General features: G+C 28.2%; 1 protein-coding gene across 2 annotated transcripts in view; it reads left to right on the plus strand.

The window, feature by feature from the left end:
- The first annotated feature begins 204 nt into the window (after positions 1-204).
- LOC129960769 (palmitoyltransferase ZDHHC16-like) overlaps positions 205-21,192 on the plus strand; it is a 28,322-nt gene continuing 7,334 nt past the window's right edge. The window contains exons 1-7 of one of the 2 annotated variants that reach the window (XM_056074397.1): positions 205-434; positions 2,930-3,012; positions 4,072-4,363; positions 8,153-8,344; positions 12,565-12,682; positions 13,555-13,691; positions 15,503-15,583. In XM_056074397.1, the coding sequence (XP_055930372.1) occupies positions 4,169-4,363; positions 8,153-8,344; positions 12,565-12,682; positions 13,555-13,691; positions 15,503-15,583 (723 nt within the window). In that variant the 5' untranslated portion in view covers positions 205-434; positions 2,930-3,012; positions 4,072-4,168. The remainder of the gene's footprint in view (positions 435-2,929; positions 3,013-4,071; positions 4,364-8,152; positions 8,345-12,564; positions 12,683-13,554; positions 13,692-15,502; positions 15,584-21,192) is intronic. The other variant, XM_056074398.1, reaches the window with a different exon arrangement.

Below are 21,192 nucleotides of genomic sequence, written 5' to 3' on the forward strand. Positions count from 1 at the left end.
ATCTGTATGTTACGTTTGTTTATGGTTCCAAAAACTAATTCTTGCAAGACTTGATTTGAAATTTTTATTAAATTTTTAATATGCTTTCATTCTATTAAGATTTGAGAAATATTTCAGATAATAACAATAATGATAGCTGTTCTTTTCCAAATATGAATTCACTAACAATCCATGTGGCAACTATCGTCACCGTATTATGTAAACAATAATAAAATGATAGGGACGCCGGTATTTATTTTCTGTCCGTGATTAATCTTTGACTTTTTATTGAAGACAAAATTTGCTTTTCATGTTGAAATAAGCCTGCATGAATATCATAGAATTTTTCTTTAATTATATTCTATCTTATGTTTGTTCAATTCATTAACCTCAGAAATGACAGAATTATCCTCAGATCTTGTTTTCATCAATTCGTTGTCTGATACTTTTTTTGTGTAAGTCCTTAACTATGGTTTCAAATTCATCTTTTGAAATTTTACTGTTGAGAATACTTTATAAATTGCATCGTGTTTTAATATTTATAATTTTGTTATATTAAAAATACGACACAAATCTGTAACGTTTCACATTAAACCGTTTAAAAAATTTTTCATGAATTCATCTGCTTGAGCTATATAAAAGCATTAGAGTTCAAAAGTGTATACTTTAAAATGTTCCCTGGCACAAATCTGTAACGTTTCACATTAAAGAGTTAAAAAAAAATTCACAAATTCATCTGCTTGAGATATATAAAAGCATTAGAGTTCAAAAGTGTATACTTTAAAAACTTTTAAATGTTTCCTGATTTTATGTTATTCTAGTGATTGTATGCAAAAATATGGGGGAAAAGCATTTAATTATTTGAAAGTCCTGTCATTGGAAAACCAGAAGATTTAGAGTGCATCTCCTAATAAAGGCATATTCTCATTTTATGATATAATAAATGGAAGTGAATTAATTGGGAAATGTTTATGGGCAGTTGCAATATACTCTGACTGTGAACAATTTATTAACTATATGAGGTTAAAACATGCATTTGAAAGAAAAAAAAATGATGAATGATAATTATTTCTTGAGTATGGTAATCATTCTGGAGTGAGGAAATTCTATAGATTGAAATCTCAAGCATATGCTGTCAAAGAATTTGAAAGAAAATTAAAAATAAAAGAATCTGAATTATTATTGAAAAAGGAATTTGAAAACAGAGTTTTCTGTCTTTTTTTCTTTCTGAAATTATTGTTCAAAAGAAAATTATGACTTTGATACTCTTTTAAAACTGGAAAGATTTATTGTGTAAGTGAAAATTGGAAGATATATTATGCAAATAATCAATGATATTCTACAATACTCTGTAGCTACTTTGTTGTTCTATTTTTATTATTTTTTCCCTGGAAATAAGTACAGTATTTCTTATAGAAGTTAAATAGAATATATGTGTTTAAATTAAGGGTCAAAAATTTTAAGCTACTTTTTCAATCTCTAATACCTTCTCAAAAAACATCAATAAAGTGTGGTTTAGCTATTAAAATAGTATTCAATTGCCATAAATGTCTATAGGAATATATTTATTATTTCTTGATGCAAATACTGCCTATTCTTCTTTTTAAGAAATAAATCAGTGGGCTCCTTCTAAATATTCATTATGATATCAGAAGTATACAATGCAAATGAAAAACTTTTTTCGGATGTTCTATATATTTTATTAATTTATTAAAGTAATAATTTAGATGGTATGTTAGTTATGGAGTTAGCTTCTTATTCTCTAGTCATTTCTTTGTCAAAGTGGGTGAAATCCAAAAATTGAAAATGTGTTACAAGATAATACTTAAAGATTCATGTAATATCTATTTATCGTTTGATACTGATGATAAAATAAATTTTCAGTGCCATTCACGCATAAGCAACTTATTGTGGTGGACAAGGTTGACATAAAAAATACAGTATTTTGCATATGGCATAATAAGAAGCAAGCATCAATAATATATATATATAGTATTGATGTATGTGTGTGTGTGTTTATATATAGAGAGAGAGTGAGAGAAATTACTAATTTATTTATTTGAAAATTGAAATTTATTTTTTTGTGAATTAACAACCAGGTAGCTATTTATTAGATGTTTCTAGTTCTTGTTTACCACTGGATTCTAAAACCCTGTGTGCTTTTGCACATGCATTAAGATGGGTTTAATTCATCAAAATAGGGGTGAGAGGAAAGACGAAAGGAGAAGATGTTTATATTTAATAATAAAGTAAAAGAGGGTTACTCGCAAAAATAAAATAAATGAATTTTGAATTAAAATAAAATAATATGATCAGAAACAATACTTGCATACATGTGGAATTTTTTTTAACTAAAATGTATCTGATATTACGGAAATCAAGACGATGATGAAGAATTCCGAATATGTGCTCATTCTTCCAGGTATCGCCCCTTAGTGAGATAGAATCATCGAAAAGCGGTAGTCTCAGGATACTGAAACAAACAGAATATGGAAGTACATAATAAAGGATAAACTATTTGTGCTCTAGAATAATCTTAAAAAAAATACAGTCATGATAAGATATAAATCATTTTATTTTAAACTTGAAGCTTATAAGATTCAAGATGATTTTAATGATCAGATATTATTTTTAGTGATCCTGAGCCATAATCATTGGAGAGAGAGTGATGCAATAAAGCTCCACTGGTAAGAATTTCATAGTGGAAAAGGAAATTGGCACTCTTTAACAGTCAGGAAAATTCCCATTTTTAGAGTGAAAATTAGAATTAAAACCAAAGAAATGCTTACACAGCAATTTAATTCAATTAAAGTTACAGCTGCTAAACCTAAGAAGCATAGGAACCATCACAATAAAAATGTTAAAGTTTTTTCTAATTTGAAATTGAGTTGTTTGAAAACAATTTTTAAAAATATAGCTAAATTGAATTTATTACATATATATATTTCAGATGGAAATCTTGCTGAGAGCCAGAAAAAAATGACAATTTTTGGAGAATATGAATTAATCATATTTGATTATAGTTATGAGGAAGTAAGTGTGCATTTAGTTTTGAATGAGTGGAAATTATAGATTTTTCTTTAAAATAAAGGGAGGGGGCGGTAATGTAATAATAAAGCAGCAATAATAATACAAATAACCACATTTGTTTACTACTAAGATAATCTACCTTTTAAATATCTTTAAAAAATAAAATCACAGAAAAAATATTAATTAATAAAATGAGCTCATTAAAATGGAACTGTATATTCAATTTGCTTTGTTTTCTTACAGCATCAGAAGTCTCTTATGAGCAATTAAGTAACAAAAAAAATCTGATCTTAAAAGAATGATACACTTAGTTAAATGCAGAATTTTTAATAAAATACATTATTTTAAGTACAGTTTTGTTTCATAAGTAAAACAGAATGTATTTTGTTTAGCATAAATTTTACAAATTTTGCTTTTTGTAATATGACATATCTTGCTGATTTTTTAAAAATCGTATTACCAAATGGATTTCAAAAGTTTTTCAAACCATATTTTACTGTGATACTGCTTAAAGATTACAATACTAAGCTTGCCATTTTCACAAACTGTCTTTGCTTTGTCATTATTTATTTATTGTTGATTAAAATTTTAAATGTATTATTCTATATCTGTATTTCTTTTGCAAGCTTAAATTTTTAATAATAAAATAGGAATTTTTGCTTCCCTTCCTTAATCAACTTTAAATAATTATCAACTTATCATCATGAACTTTCAAAATGTTTGAAGAAATATTTTAAAATAGAATGAACTATGTTTTGATGAAGAAAATTAATGATTTTATAATATATTCTCTTCTGAAGCCCTTTTTTTATTTCAGTCTTCATAAAATAATTATCCAGTAAAAAAAAAAAAAAAAAAAAAAAAAAAAAAAAATCTTTATATGATTTTATAAACAATTGTTATATATACTTAGCAATTTATATTTTGATAATTTTTTGAAATTATATAGAGAAGAGTTTTATCAAGGATCTTGAAAGTTCTTTAAATTTAGTTTTTGCTTATAATGCCTATTTTTTTAGAAGAAAAAAGACCAAAAATTTAAATTTTCCTTTTTCTTTCCAGGTTGTTGTTTTTGTAGAAGGAATTGTGAGTTTTCAATGACATCTCAATTCTTCAATACATAAATCTTATAAAAAATTGCATCAGAAAATCTCTAGTCATGGCAGATATACATTGGACATTTTTATCTTCTGGTTACCGTTTCTTACATTGGCTATGGTTAATGTATAGTATGACAAAGCTCACTCTCTACTCATTGTTTTATAATGATTTTGCTGATAAGTATTATGTTGGCGATACATGCATGGAACCCATGTTTTGGTTTGTGGATCATTTTACAAAAATATTGGGTCCGGTAAGTGTTTCACAAAATATTATTTTTCTATTATATTATACATTAAAATTCAATTCTGATTAAATAGTGAGAAAAATGAAAAATTTGAGCGATCAATTTTAGCATTCAAGTACAATGGAATTCCATTTTTTTTAATTCCACTTATTTTAATAATAGGAATTTTTCTTTTGTCTTTTCATTTTCTATGAACTTAATATTGATGTATCATCTATGATTGAATTTATTTTGATTAATTTATTGTCAAAACTACAAATTCTTTACATTTCGAAATTATGTTCATTAGTTAGATGGATCTATACCTTCTCCATGGTGATTACAAATAAATAATCTTTTTAATAAATGAATTAACTGCCAATTTTTATAGCTGTTGATTCATTCAATGATGTTACTTCTGTGCAATGTATTAAATCAAAAGAGCAATAAAAAATTTATCCCTTTTTCAAAAATGTTAACATATTGGATTGGAATTGTACTATTTATTTTAAAGTTTTGTTGTACAATTATTAAAATTGCTTACTATTTATTTATAAGCCACTTATTATTTAAAACTTTTACTTACTTGCTAAAAATAAGTTTTTACTGGATTTAGTTCACATTTGTTGTTTTGATTTGCCATGCTTATTTTTAGACACAGTTCTTCTTGCTTGCATTTTTCAAAAAAAGTAAATTAGTTTTTTTTTTTTTTTTGTAATGTTTTCTTGGGCTTTTAGTCTTCTAAGTACTATTGTACTTCATGGAAATTCTAGCATCGTCCTGAAGAACACAAATTTTTGAATATATCATTTCCTCATAGTATTCCTCAGTTCTCATTTTAAGGCATTCTTTTACCTCCACCTCCTTAAATTTTGGTCCTGCTTACTACTGTGTTTCTTAATCTTGATTCTTGATTATTATTTTTTAAATAAAAAAGGTTTTTATAAAGTCATGTTTTGGAAAATCAAAGAGAAAAGACTTGAAAATCAGAGTGGTGAAAATCTGAAATTCATCAGGTCATTTTTTCATATGGTGTATGTTACCCTAGAAAAGAACTAGAGATGTCTTTTGTCTCATTTTCACATGAAAAAGAATTTGCTTCAATGCCATTTGGTGCTTTGATATTCAGTTAGTGGTATGACAGATTAAAATGTATATTTTTTTTTAATATGGGATTTTCAGATTTCATTCAGTATAGTATACATTGGTTTATAAGTAATGCCTACTTCTCATCATTTTCTTTTAATTAGTTTCTGTATTGATGACTTTGAGCGTATCTTATTTTAACATGTTGACTGCACATGAATGATCTGTGATTCATCCCTACTATCCAATCTAATTAGATTATCTCTTTTGTACTGTAGCAAAAAAAGAGATTATGTAATTCGATGGATAGTTCAAATATCAGGCATGGTTCGTGACAGTGAATGCTTTAAGAATCGTAGCCATTTTCAACTAATTTCAGCTTGAAACTTTGTAAAAATTTTAATTTCGTGGCTGCTTTCAGTAATTAATAATATTTGAATAGTACTTTTGGATTAAATATTTAAGTCATCTTTTGTTCCTTATGAATCAAAACAAAGCATAATTTAATTCATAAAGGCTTATTAAGTTTAATGTAAATATATTTGGAGACCTTTTTGAAGATATCACAGAACTGTATTTAAACATATTGACTTATTAGACATTACGTTTTGAAATAATATAATCTTGAATAATTTTAATCACATGATATTATATTACATAATATCAGTGATTTCTATGAATAATGATTGCTACATTTTCATTACCAAGTTTTGTTAGTTTTTCTTGATAATTAAGATGCTTGTGAATTCAATGATTTTAAATTTATATTTCAAATTTGTTTACACGCAAATATTTCCATAAATACTATTGAAAGAACTAACAAATTCAAGATATTAAGGAAAATGAAATTGGCTTCTTCAAAGCAAAAAGATTTTGATTATTGCTGTTGAATAAATAACTGTTGTCTCCTGAACAGCACTCAAAAGTCATATTGGTCAGAATGATAGTATATATTAAATACTTATTAACACCAATAGATTCGATTTATTTCTTCTTTTCTTCTCCCCTTCATCAATCTTCTCCTGGAGAACCAGATTGTTTTATGCAATTCTCTCTCTCTCAATTATAAGAAAAGTTTTATAACCATGAATTCATGTGCACATTAAAGGAGTTCCGAGTAATTTTCCTACAAAATACTTTCAAGCAAAAGATTAGTACCAAATTTTTATCATTCTGAAACTATTTAGATTATTTCATAAAAGAAGAAAACATGGTTGTTTTACATTGTTGCTCAAGTTAAGTTTAAAATACATTTCTTTGCATTGTTGAAATTTTGTCGAACTTTAATCAGTCTTGGAGATCAATTAGAATAGGACAAAAATTTTATTTTAAAAAAAATATAAATTTTAATGCAAAAATTCAATATGTTTTACATTTTTCTTTAGTATCTAATACACTACTCTAACGAAAGCGGGAAAATTAAGATGATTGAAAACTGAACAATAAACAATTACATTTCAGTCTATAAATTATTCCATGATTTTTAATTTGTGTTGTAAAATAATAAAGTTTCATACACAGTGCTTAAAATAAGGTGAAATTGGAAATTATTATTAATTTCTCATTATTTTTACTTTCAATCTGTTTTGAAGTTATTAACTGTGAAATGCTGTTGTGTTAATGTTTTAGATGTGTTGCTAAATAAAGAAAGTACATTTCATTTATTCAAATATTAAATTACCAAGAAATTTAATTACATTTAAATGATTAACATTTAAACAGTTTGGATATTGCAATTTTGAAGACGTTGAGATTAGAATGGTGTATTTTATTTCATCAAACTGTGAATGTTAGGCTAAATAGAAGTATATAAAAATATTTCTCATTTTTATGAAATTTATGCGATATAAGCTTATATAATTGTAAGAAGGCTCTTTAATGAAATATTGTCAACAATATACATCTTAAATAAAGTTAATTTATCAGTTATAAAAAGTTTTCAAATTGTACATTTTCATGGGACAAAACTGCATTTAATCTCCGCCATGTAAAATTTTATTTTCAAACAATGATATCTCAACACAATTGTGTGTTTTGCAAAAGTAAGTTTTCACATGTTAACATAATTCTGGAAGTGTGAGATATTTCAGTCTTTAATAAGATATCACTTTTCAGAAATGCATTTGATGATCTGCTTATGGTTAGAAATGTCAGTAAAAACTGTGAAAGATGTCTCAAGGTACTTAAAGGGTTTAACTGTAGTGTGAGAGGCAAGATAAATATTAGAATGGTTTAATTTCCTTTTATTATTTTTTTTCAAAATCCATGAATTAATCATTCCTGATGAATTAGTCTATTGCTACTGTTGCTTATTGAAATATAGGCTAATCATTGAAAATGAATGTTCGTCATTCATTGTTTTCATTGAAATGGGACCTTTATGAAAAAAATTTGTAGTAGTTTGTACCTCAAATCTAGAAAAGAAATTGTATGAAATAATCTAAACAACAGTGCATCCAAATAAGGCTTTTAAATCTGGTTAAACAAAAATGAATTTGAAAAGTTTGAAGAAAAACTGAAGTGTAACAGTCTGCACATAAATAAAATCATTTCTGGGCCTCTGTGATGTGCCTACCCTTTAATCCACCCCTGTTAATGGGACATATTTACATTCTTATTACAAAAAATGCAAGAACTGTAGAGGTTAATATTGTTTTGTATAATTTTGGTTTGTTTGCAAAAGATTTTTTCGAGATTTTTTCTACAACTTTATTTTTTTTCCCCTTCTAGATTTGTGTTGCTGCTGTGATTTTTCTGTCATCCTCATTGATAATCATAGCTTATGTCATTGGTCTTCCATTTTATTTAAGACAAAATTTCTTTGTGTTAATTATAGCTTTGACACTTGGTCATTGGCTTCTCATATGTGTTGTATATTATTATTATATGGCTTTTACTACTGCTCCAGGATTTCCTCCTCAGGTTTGTTGCTCATATTTATTTTTCCTTAAAACAATATTAATAAAACTCATAGTTGTCATTTATTGTTTAAAGTTCTTTTTATATTTATGTTATATTTCTGCTAATTTTTATTAGTAATAGCAATAACTGATAAAGGTGTATTTTCTAAAATGTGAATAAGTATCAAAGGAAGTAATGTTGAAAGGTTTTAATCACTAAAACATTGATACTTCTCTTTAAAAATTAATTGTGATATTTGGTCCAAGTTTCTCAATAGTAGCAAGTAAAATTAAGTGGGAAAGGTATTTTTGTTAAGTGACCATGCCTCCATTTCTGTTTCTCATGCCTTTGTGCCTTATACATGAAATAACATAGGGTTTTTCCCCCTTCTCATCTCATTCTATGATTCATTCTATCGCATGTTACCCCAAAGCATTATAAAATCTAAAGAGCTGGAAAGATATCTTAAGACAAATGCTCACCTGACAATTGATTCCATAATATTAATCATCGAGTTTTTCTCTTTACTCAGCAAAACTTTTACTGCCTTTGAAAATGTTAATATGTTGTTAATTTGTGACTGTAAATCACTAAGAAATAATCAAAATAACAAAATAAGCTTTCTTTCTTTTTTTTTAGTACATTAATAAAAATATAGAAGCTGTTTTCATTGAATTCGATTTCTTTCAGAATTCATACTCCATGTGATTTGGATAAAAACTTTTTAAAAATGCAAAACATCAAATTTAAATTCTAAGGGACAAGGAATCACATTAATAAAGCTCATATTAGTGACACCGCTTTCTTTTTATAAGAAAAGGCCATGGTTCATGTTTTTGGATACACAGCATTTTGAGTGACCAGAATTTAAAACATGTTTATGCTAGAAAACTTTCTGAGTTTTTTTTCCCCCAAGATTTGAATGAAATATGAAATTTTCCGATGTATTCATTAAAATATTTTTTACCTTACACATTCTAACTATGTACTTAGAAATAATGATAATACCTACTGAATTTCCAAATACTTGAATAATATTTAATTTGCTTTATTTTATAATTGTTTTATTAAATTAACAAAAAAGAAACTCCTTTTTGAATAAACAGGTATTAAAAGAGACTAGTTAGAATTCAATTAATTGTAAAGTTAGAATTCAATTGATTGCAAAGATTTAATTCTTCTAGAATCAACGACCATGTAATATTGTTTATATAATTATCAGTCTATCCAGTATACTCAAAACATCTTATACGCATAATTTACTTACACCTGTTTTAATTTACCAGTTAATCTCTGTTCATGTATAGGAGTATAGGCGTATATAATTATGTTTGATTTACTTACAAAAAAAAGCAAAAAAACAACCGTGTATTTATTTCGTTTGCCTGTATTTTAAAAAGACGCAAGTGTTTCTCAAACATAATTAGTCTTCCCATGTGAAAGGAGTCTTTTAAACTTGTTCTATTGTTAATACAAAATCAGTCATTAAAATGTAGTATGTTTAATGTTAGAAGATATCTTGATTGTATTCAACGGATACTACTAAAACTTCAAAGAAGAGAAAACATTACATCTAACGATAACTGTCTATTTAAGAATAATTTATATAGTAAGACAGGATAATATTACCTTGAAAATGCTTCTGACCTATATTATTCCAATAGGAGTCTTTCTTGCACTATAAAAATTTGTATTCTCAATTGCGCAGAGCACATCCAGCAATGCAATAATCAATTCTTAAAAATATCCCCTTAGTGTTCGTTTATTTGCTTCTCGTTGCGTAGCCGAAAGTAGAGTGCCACTACAAGCATACTCAGGTTTTGACTACCTTAACGAGTCGTGAGGTTAAACAAGAATCTTCTGGTAATTGAATTCAAATGTATATAGGTCAAAAATACGCTCAATACCGCTGCCTATAAAGTAAACGTAATTTAAATTGCAGTAAAATGGATGTCATAAATAATAAATTTTATTACTTTATTTCCATTTTTTACACGGATATTAAAATTACAACATTATATAACTTGGTATACACTATTTAATTAAAAGCATCTAGATCACATTTAGGCAAAGGGAAACTAAGTCAAATGTGCAATGTTCTCTTGATTCAGTAAAAATCTTGCTCCAACTCTTCGGAATTAAGATGAATATAAAAATTCTTTGTTTGTTTATTCGTCCGGTGCATCAGTTGTTAGTATGGAGTGGATCCATCTTTTGCTGCAGTGACGTTTGCTACTTTATGAGAAATACTGTCCAATAGTATATGGAATGTTTCTGAAGAAATTGTATGCCATTCTCGTAAAAGAAAGCTGGTAAAAACTGTTATCAAAGTGGGACGTTGTAATTTAACGCGAATTCCACATTAAAATTCATCCCATAACTGCTTATGGTATCCACTTTATATTTGTAATTGATTCTACTAAGGGTGCATAAAACGCAAAGACTTGACTTTTTACTGCAGATCAAGTTACAGTATTTGTATAAAAACAAGGAATAACGAAATAAAATGTATGTTATTTTTAATGCTATATGTGCAGTAATTTAGCCTATTAGTATTATTTCGAAATATATGTATTATTTCGAAAATATTTGAATACTTTTGATCGGATATCTTCACATTTATCTTTTTATTTGGAGCTTTCTGTGTTTCATCATATATATATATATTCGCAATAATTATAATAGTTTTAAAAAAATGTTTTTAAAAACTCAAAACTATTCCCTGTGGCCGATTATGATCAAAATCGGCCTTTAGCAATTACTGTCATTTGGGCTCCGCATTAGAATGATGTCTTGTTTCCGATCAATTCAATGGCGTAATTAGAGTAAAATAAGCAAGATACTAGCCCTTGACGCTATTACCAAAGGGGGGAGTACCGAATTTACCAAATTTAGGGGAGTTGCTGTCTTATTATTACTTTTACCTATATGAAATATAGTAGGAGAAAAAGGATTGTAATCTTCAAAAAGAAAAAAAAAAAAAAAAAACTGACCAAATTTTGATGAATTTCCATTTTCTAGAATTTTCTGAAGATTAAAAAAAAATCTATTTATGTCTTCCTGTAAATAATATAACTGTAAATAATAAGCACACCAAATTAGACTTTTGAAAGATGGATTGTGGTCATAATACCAAAATTGCAGATTTCTATAAAACTTTAAATGGAATTTGTACACAGAAAATATCTGTTCGTCCATGTGTATGAGGACATAATAACCCAGTAACGCAAAAAAAAAAAAAAAAAAAAAAAAAGCTACAAAGATCGGATTTAGTATATTTTTGTCGTCAAAATTTTAGAGTTTTATAAATTTTTGAGTATCTGTTGATCTGCCTATTCGAGAGTATGTAAACACTATAATTAATTAACGCCATAATCTTCTTGTTCCTGAAATAAAATTTGATACGTAGTATTATCACCATGACATACATGTTAACGTTTTGTTCTCTTAATATTTGGTTCTAGTCAGAAGAAAGAAAAGTATCCAAAATACTCAGTTTTGCCAAGATTCTGAAAAGATACCAAAATTCTCAGTTTTCATTTTTACTCTTAAGATGTACAAAACAGGGTATATTGAATAATATACAAGGCAGTCGAGGGTAGAAAAGTCACCTTTAGTTTTTGTTTTTTTTTTCCCTTAACTCTAAATGCTTAAATTCTGAAAAGCTTTAAAAAAAAACTTTGCCAATTTTTTTCCAATTGAACCTCCTTCCGTTTTAATGATAATTGCAATGATGCGAACTTCTGCACATTATCACTATAAAATCGATTATTAGATGACATAATCAAATCTCAAAAAATAACAAGTGCGCTTCTCAAGGGCATTGTGAATGAGAATGTGCACTACGAGAACATCTCCAAATCGCAACATAATTGAAAGCTGGTTGTTTGCTAAACGAATGTTTTGTTATCTAGATTAAGATTTTTACTGAGTGAATCCCAAAATACGGTTTCTATAGAACTCGGACTTTTATATGGCTTTCAAATTCTCAGCTTTCATCTGATTATTAGTTTGTTTTTCAGCAATGAAAATCAGCCTACAGTTTATATTTAATAGATTAGTTTATTATTATTTTAAAACTTTTAATTTATTAAAATGTACTATAATTTAAAATCACTTTTAGGAAATATTTTTGCAAATCCAATCTGTAATCTAAATAAATAAAATTCTTTTCCTAAAATATTGAGTTACCTCTGGTTTTTAAACACATTTATAGTAACTGATTCTTATCGTATTTACAGGGTGCAATGATTTCTGAAGCTGTCTCTATTTGTAAAAGATGCATTGCACCGAAGCCTCCAAGAACACATCACTGTATTGTATGTAATCGTTGCATTTTGAAAATGGATCACCACTGCCGTATCCTTTATTTTCAAACTCTTTTCATGTAATCTTAACAGTATTGTAGGATATTAAATGAGAATGCTTTATTTAATTTTTTTATCATAGAAAAGCTAATGCAATTCTATTTGGTATGAATACTTAATAGTACAATATTGTTTCTGTAAACTTCGTCCTTTTCCATTATGAAGCGATTAGCTTTCAAACTTATTAGACATAATTTTATACTTGTTTTTTAGCCTGATTTATTTTTGGCTTACAGTATTGGTACTTAGGTTCTCCTTATGCTATAGTTTGTGTAATTTCTGTAGGCGTTTCAAGGACACTCGTTTTCTCTACTCCTTCTCCGTTGCCGTGGTTTCGACAAAGCTTGTTTTTTTTTTCCCACGCCAGTACGTTTCGGGAATACCTTACCTTCGGAATACCTTAGCAGCTGTGTAAAAAAAAAAAGTGACATTGTTATCTGCCTCAGCGTTGCGAGTCAGACAACCAGTAACGAGGTAGAAAATGTGACTTGAACCGACTACAGAAAATACACAAACTATAGAAGTAGCCTTGGAGCCCATACGTTAAACATAGTGACTTCTCATCTAAACTTGTTAATACAGTTAGTTAGATTTGTGCTCCTAGACTTGTTACTGTTAACTACAGTTACCTTTCCCCTTAAGCCACTACTGCTGTTCCCAATGTAGTGCTTGAAAGGAAATATGAATAAGGAAGATATTAAAGAATGTTGAATTTACAAATTAAACCTTGTTAGAGAATTTAATGCTAGCCCAAATTTACCCCAAACACTTGTTAGCAATATGAGACATTGTTATTTCTATAATATTTTGAAAAGAATAAAAAAAAATATTCTTTTGCATTTTTTAACCCCTTAATTCACTTAGCATGGTTAAATAACTGTGTTGGCCACTTCAATCATCGGTATTTTTTCATGTTCTGTGCATATGCATGTACAGGTATTGTATTTGTGATTGTATTTGGAATTCCTGTAGCTTATGACCACTTTTTTGGAAATCCTGATGTAAGTATTTTGCATACTGTTTGCTTTCTTTAATTTTTTAATGCATGATTTTTAATATTTTCTGAAACAATACTGTAGCTTGATGCAGCATAATTTTGGTTCAGCGCTTTCATGAAATGATTGACTCGAGGAAAATGTTATTTTTATTTGCTAAAATTTTACCGTTTGGTTATATTTTATACTTGCGTCAGTTGATCGCATATAAATTTAATGAAGAGATGTTTGTACTTCATTAGTACCACATATATAAGATCTTTTAACGTTTCGAAAACTTGTTTAGAGTTCAAATTTAAATCATTATTGCAAGTACTTTTAGTTCTATAATATCATGCACTGCATTAGGATTGTTATTCCCATAAGATAAGGCTGCTAAGGCTATTACCTGTTGTAATGGAGCTTTTGAAATCTCTTCTTCGTTCTCTTAAACTACAACATTAAAAAGTAAAAATCTTCTAGTGGAGGCTCTTTTACTTGAGATGATTATAATTGTAACCATTTTGCTGCAATTTGAAAGGCTGTTCTTTATTCATAAGCCTTGTAGATACTTGATAAATAAATATCTATGTACCAATTAAACTTTTCAGTAATTTAACTAAACAAATAATTTGCTCTGCAGACTTTTTTTTTTTTTTAATACTGAAAAATCCGACTGAAAATTAGCTAATTTTTTTTTTAATTTTTATTATTTCCATGGCTTAAGTATTATCGCATGTTTTATAATGCCGTTTTAACTAAAAAAAATTTTAATACCCTTGCAAATGTTAATGGATATTTTCATCTTGTTTGTTTGTGTTACCTTTTGATTCATTAAGCGTGAAGAGTAGAAGATTTGCAGGCACATATCTTTATTTTTGATAATTATATGTTTTACTTTAATCTTTGTACGATATTTACTATCTTATGTATACAATAGTAGAAAACCTGTCGACTTGACTAAACTGCTAGCCATTTTAAACTGACAATTGCACATATTTATCGAAATAAGAACCCTGTTTCTTGGATCAAGTTCCTCTTTTACTCCTTTCTGCTTATACAAACACATGATTAATTTTCTAACTGATACTTCACTTCTGTCACTCTTAATGCCTTATTTATCTCCAAATCCCTTTACTAGCATCAGACTTCTCCTGGAAATTACCTATCTGTCTTCCGTTAAAAGAACTTCTTTCTTTATATACCTGAACCCAACTCTCATTACTTCAAAAGGGAGACATACTTCTTCCATGAGCAGTTTGCACTCACATGCCCAAAATGTCTGTTTCTTTGGAAAATATCATTTACCATAATAGTCTTCAAACAAGTCCTTCTCAGTAACTCGACTTCCCTAAATTCACTAATGTTTTTTTTTTTTTTTTTAATTCTTAAATGAAGAAGCACTGTAAATTTTTTAGCCTAATTTTGTGACGCTTCCCACCCCCACCCCCCTCTAATGTAAGTTATTTATGATGTTCTAGTATTATCTATTCTAGAATGTATCTAAATCCAGATGAAGAATTATGATATGTTTTCTTAGTATTAAAGAAATTTTTATCGGTTTTTCTGAATAAATGACAAATTTAAATGTAAATCTTGATTATCAATGTTAAATCACTTTGGTATTTTAATTTGATGGTAAATTGATTCTCGTACGATGAAAACATTTATATCGCTTGTTGAAATATCTTCATCCATCTTGTGAATGTATTTATGTAATTAATCCCGCCCCCTTTTCTTTTGTTGTTGTGTTTCTACAGTTTATATTCATGAATGTTTGTGATAGAGATTTTTGAATTTTTAAATATTTAATTCCAGCTTTGTAATTTTTTTTTCAGCACAGCAGAATAGCTCCAGCTGTAGTGAACATTATTAAAGAAATTTCAAATCACTTATTTTACAAGTATTCTCTGTTGCAGGTATTCTAAATATGATTCTCGCTTTTATTTTTCCATCGTTATTTTGAATCCGGGATGAATAATACCAATATCTCTGACACATGTAGTCAGAATAGATACCAAAATATATTGTTGATGTATATTACTCAAACAATATCGAAATTATTGAACAACATTTTTTGGAATTCATACACTCAATTATTTAATGTCATAATATGTAAAGTACTATTGAGTTGCAGAAAAAACAAAACTAGTCTATTCTGTACGCGATTTGATAAGCATCTTCAAGGTCTCAGCTCGGAAGAGAAAGAATGCTCTCCTTTATTATATAAGTGAAAGAAGTAATTCAGTAATTTTCGTGGACTTTCAAACCTTTCTCCGATACTTTTCAGAATAAAATAAAGGATACTGAAGGAAATAAAGTAAACTAGCTGAAAGTAAAATGTTTCCTTTTGAGAAAAACCAAAACATTCTGGATCGATATTTTCAGATATGGTCATTCTGGAAATTACTCTAAAATCTTTGCCTATGGTCTAGGACGTTTAAGAACTCTTGAACTTTCAAAGGATTATACTTCTCTTTTTCCAGTCTCTGAATATAAGTATAGTGATTTGATTCAGATATATAAAAAAGAAATGTTCCGAAAGAGTTTCATACTTGTTATAAATCCCTGCCAAGTTCAAAGAACTAAAAATCTAAATCTGAGGGCTAAGTCAGGATTCTCAGAAAATAAAACTCATTTTGCTTAGATGTATAATTAAGGTGTCACTAAAATGTATGTCTGTTTTTGCATTAATTGTTTGCTATAATGACATTATAAACATTATGTGGAGGATATGAACCTTACAATAAATTACTAATGTATTAGGATACAGAACATAAATTATAATTAGTAATCTAATATTATTAATACATTGCTTGTATATATAGAAAAAAAAAAATTGAGGATATAAACAAGTAGCTCGCTTAAATAATTATTACTGATTTAAAAGGCGTCATTAAAGCAGTTTGCATTTTGGCAATAAAAGTGCCAAGTTCATGAAAAAACTTTTGACGGGCTCCTGCCGCCAAATAGATTCTCCAGTTAATTATATAATAATTTAAACTAGATATCTAATCGTTATCAAACTTATCACGAAAGTTACAAACTTGTGGAATAATTTTTACTATTTTTCATAAGTCAGAAGTTTAAATTGACGATATCTCAAAACTACAGTTTTGGACTTGATGGCATTTACCTTTAACGACGATTATATGATGTCTCATGTTCATAACAAATTTCAAATTTTCTTTTAGTAGAAAAAGTGGCATTTTCTTATATGTAGATAATATTGAATTCAGAAATATTATCACCAAATGAAATCGAATGATCACTTTTTATATCAAAATAGTTAAATCGTCTTGATCTTTAATTTTTTTAAATTAAAGTATATCATTCAATTCTTTAGATTATTTCCTTTGCGGCTATTAGAGAAGATATGAATCACGATTCAGATTCACAATACTTTTCAAAAAAATATATAAAAAAGGCTTTTTAATGAAAATTTGCTATACCTATATCTACAAGGTGATCAGAATTAAAACACCCCTACTCTGAGCTCTCTATACAGCGAACTACTCGGTATAAAGGCTCCAAAATTATTAAAAATACTACTCAAGATATGGGGAAATGGATTATGCCACTCGCGCGCGTGTGTGTGTGTAATGATATTTTAAACTCTTAATTTAACCAAATTAATTTCCAAAACTTTATCTTAATTTAGCCCATAGTAAAATATTCTCTTTTTTCCTGATCTCATTCTACGTATGAAGCTGTGTAAAAATTACTGCGCAATCAGTTCTACGTATCGAGTGAAAGTGATACTTCTGTTGCCCTTCTCAAGGTCAACACATGTATTTAGTCGCCACGTGGCTGGAAATTCCATGTTATATAAGACTAGTGATCATTTCTTTCGTCCCTTCCCTTTTCTTACTTCTGCTTTTGTGCCGCACTGCGCCTTCTTGTAAATAAATCATGCCTGTCTCTCGGGAGAGAATAAAACGATATTAAAAATACAAATTCTCTTCACTGCTTGTCAAACCTGCATTCTGCTTTAACCAAAATAATCTTATATATGACTGTAACAGTCGGTGAGTGAAGTGGAATCTCTTGGAAGGTACGAGGGTTTTCCGTGTTCCAAATGCAACAGTTATGGATGTTGACTTTTCCGCTTAAATGGAAATGTGCTTCATCGCTTCATTGAATCTGCTATGGCCGCGATGCATCCTCTTGAACTCTGGCCAGAAATGCCATTGCAAAGGTCACTCGCTTTTCCCTGGCGATGAGAAACAACTGCTTATTGTAACGAATTTTGTATGGATAAAAATGCACTTTTTTTTCTCAGTACGTTCCGCACTGTACTGTAGGGAACACCCATGACTACACTGCAGACTGTAGTAGTATACATGCCATGACCCTGAATGTGCACTATTACAGCCTTCAACGTTAGCCATTGATTGTTCAACAAAAGCGGTGGCAACGTCTTCAACGACATCTGAACGAGTCGATTTGCATCCTCGACCCCGCTGAATTCTAAGATCTCCAGTTTTCTCGAAAGAGCGATCATTCTCCTCAGAGCTTGTTGAAGTAATGGCCTTTTGCGTAGATTCTTAAGTCGACAAAACTCTCGAAGTGCAATTGCAGCGTTTCCTTTATTTTCACAAAACTGCGTTCTGGAAGCGTGACAGCCATCGCTGATAAGAATGACATTTTCCCAGTTTTATACCCAGAACTGTAGCTGCAAACCAAGAATTTATGCAAATTTTTGTACTTACAATGCGAAATTGCAGTTACAATGACAGTTTGTTTCTTCACTTTTTTTTTTTTTTTTCGTATCAGCAATATAAATTAAAAAGGAAAAATTCCATGCCTCATGTGTGTGTGTGTGATTATTTGAGTCTTTTCAGCGTATTTTCTGTTATGTGTCGGTGTTTCTGGAACTAATTTTTTTTCGCCTAATCCGTTTCTCTCATGTCTTGAATAGTATGTTCAAAAATTTTGGAGCCTTTACACTGAGTAGTTCGCTGTGTATGGAGTTCAGAGTAGGGGTGTTTTAATTCTGACCACCTTGTATATTGGAATTTTATAATATTGTGCTCCTAATATTTAGTTCACTGACTATGTCATACTCAATGCCAAATTTAATGAAAATTCAAATGAAGTAAATTTATTTTCGATTGATTGGATTTTGAAATTTGTTTTCATGTTATTGATATATTTATAAAAGTATTTGAAAAAATTATGTAACTTGGATCTCACAGATTTCATACTTTCGAGTCGACATTCCACCTCGTTTCTGATAGTGGTTTTATTTCAGTATTATCACTGAATTTGCAGAAATTATACACACTTTATTAAGTGCCAAACAATGAATTGGCAAAAGAAAGTGATTTTGAAATATCTCCAAGAACTGAATTTGCTTTTGTAGCTTGCATAGCCAAGAATTTACAAAAAGTACTGGTAAAATTTCAAAATTCATAATTACATTGGCAAAGAACATTTGTAATTTGGGCTATAAAGATAAGGAGTCAGCTCTGTGAAATTTAAATTCTATATTACAAAAAACTAATTAAAATTTTATAAAAACAATTTTTAATTAAGTTTTTGTATTTCTTGTTCATTGTTTAGTAATTAATATATAGATAAAATCGAAGAATTATTTTCCTGATCTCTTAAAAAGTTATCTTTTTTTTTTTTCCAACAAATATATATTTAAATATCAGCTTATGTCATTAAATTAAAACTTTTCTTTGTAAAAAATTGTCACAAATTGTGCCATGATATTAGAATATTATTTAAGAATGGATCTTTAATATTAATTATAAATTATACATGAAGCCATTGTTTGGTTATTGAATTATACAGTATTTATTGTAAATCATTAAAAATGAAAAATCGTGGCAAACAAAACAATATAAGCACATTTTAAAAAAGAAATGAAACACACAATTCATTTTGTTTGTTGACATAGATTTTATCATTGATGTAGTTTAACAATGTATGAATTAGTTCATGATGTGTCATTAAATATAACACTACGAAACTTAATGTTTTGTTTTGGTCATATATAGAAATAATTGATCTAAAAAACAAATTAAGAAAATAGAACTAATATTCGTAAAAATAATTAATTTACTCCTTAGGAATCAAATTATATTAAGAGTGAATCAATAATTTTTTTAAAAAATGATTAAAGTTGGTAAAATAATATTTCTTAACCGTAGATTCCTTTGCTTATTTTTCATTCTATTTTATCACAAATTGTTTATCATAATAATTATATCCATTTAATTGACAGTTAACAAAGGTTTTTTTTATATATATACTTTCCAATCAAGTATCTGCCAAACAATGGACAACTCACTGAATATAATATTTATTTATTTAACAATTATAATAAATAAAAAATTTGATTGGAAATAGCCTTCCTCTTATTGAATAATATGTTATTTTTATTAATACGTAATATAAATATGTGAATTACAGGTAATTTCATAAATTCATCCATTGATTTCAAAGTAAATTATCAGCAAAAATTAATTAAAGAAATCAGTTAGTTGATTGAAATAAAACAATCGAACGACTTAAAAACAAATTATTTTTAATGTGAATATTTATTATGAATCAAAATATGTAAAAATAATTTAAAATGTTATATCTGAGAAGTATACAGGGAATTCCATATTCATATGTTATGTCATGCCTGTGCATCATAATTTGTTTTCTGTTACTTTTGAGGGCATCTTGTACAATTCATAACTTGGTTAATAAGGTTCATCTCATTTCTGAGTGTACCAATTCCAATAAAGAGATGTATTCTATAATATTGCTTTATTTATATAATTACAATAAAATTAACCACATTAAATCTCTTATTAATTGTTCGCCTGACTGATTATCAAAAGCTTAATAGATCACATAAAATTTGCGGTACACATTATTAGCTAAGTAGTTGTAGGGAGGTGGGGAACACTAAATGCATGAATCATTGGACAGTATTATCTATAGCTTTGTGGACACCCATGAGTATCGATGTTTGCATACGCTCAACTAAATAGTTGTCCCATTCTATATTAATTAATTAATTAATATAGTATTAATTAATAATATTTAATTAATTATTCTCTCACGCTCTCGAAAACATTGCTGAATCGGTAACTCCCACGTCACTAGCGAAGGGATAAAAAATTCCCTAATAACTACAAATTCCTTTCAACGATATCTAAGATTCTTAAGTCGACATATGTCGAAGAAATCCCTATCACAGTAAAATCACTGAAGGAGAAAATTGCTGCCACTTTGATATTGTGTTTTGATTCTACCGAATACAATAAAAAAGTGACAGAAATACCTGCCCTTGTCCTTGTGACAGAAATATTGCCCTTTTGTCCCTGTGTACAAATAAATTTTTGCCTCCCGTGAAAAAAATTAATTAAAGTTCATTCTAAAAGTTTCTTCTCTTCGGCCACGCATCTACAAAATTGTGCGTGCGTGCGTTTTATGACATCTCCTAATCTAATTTAAATTGTTATTAATTTCACATTTTAATCTTAAATTAGCCCGTATTACTTACTTATAAAACTTATTTCTC

Source organism: Argiope bruennichi, chromosome X2, assembly GCF_947563725.1.
Source record: "Argiope bruennichi chromosome X2, qqArgBrue1.1, whole genome shotgun sequence".
Classification (NCBI taxonomy): Eukaryota; Metazoa; Arthropoda; class Arachnida; order Araneae; family Araneidae; genus Argiope; species Argiope bruennichi.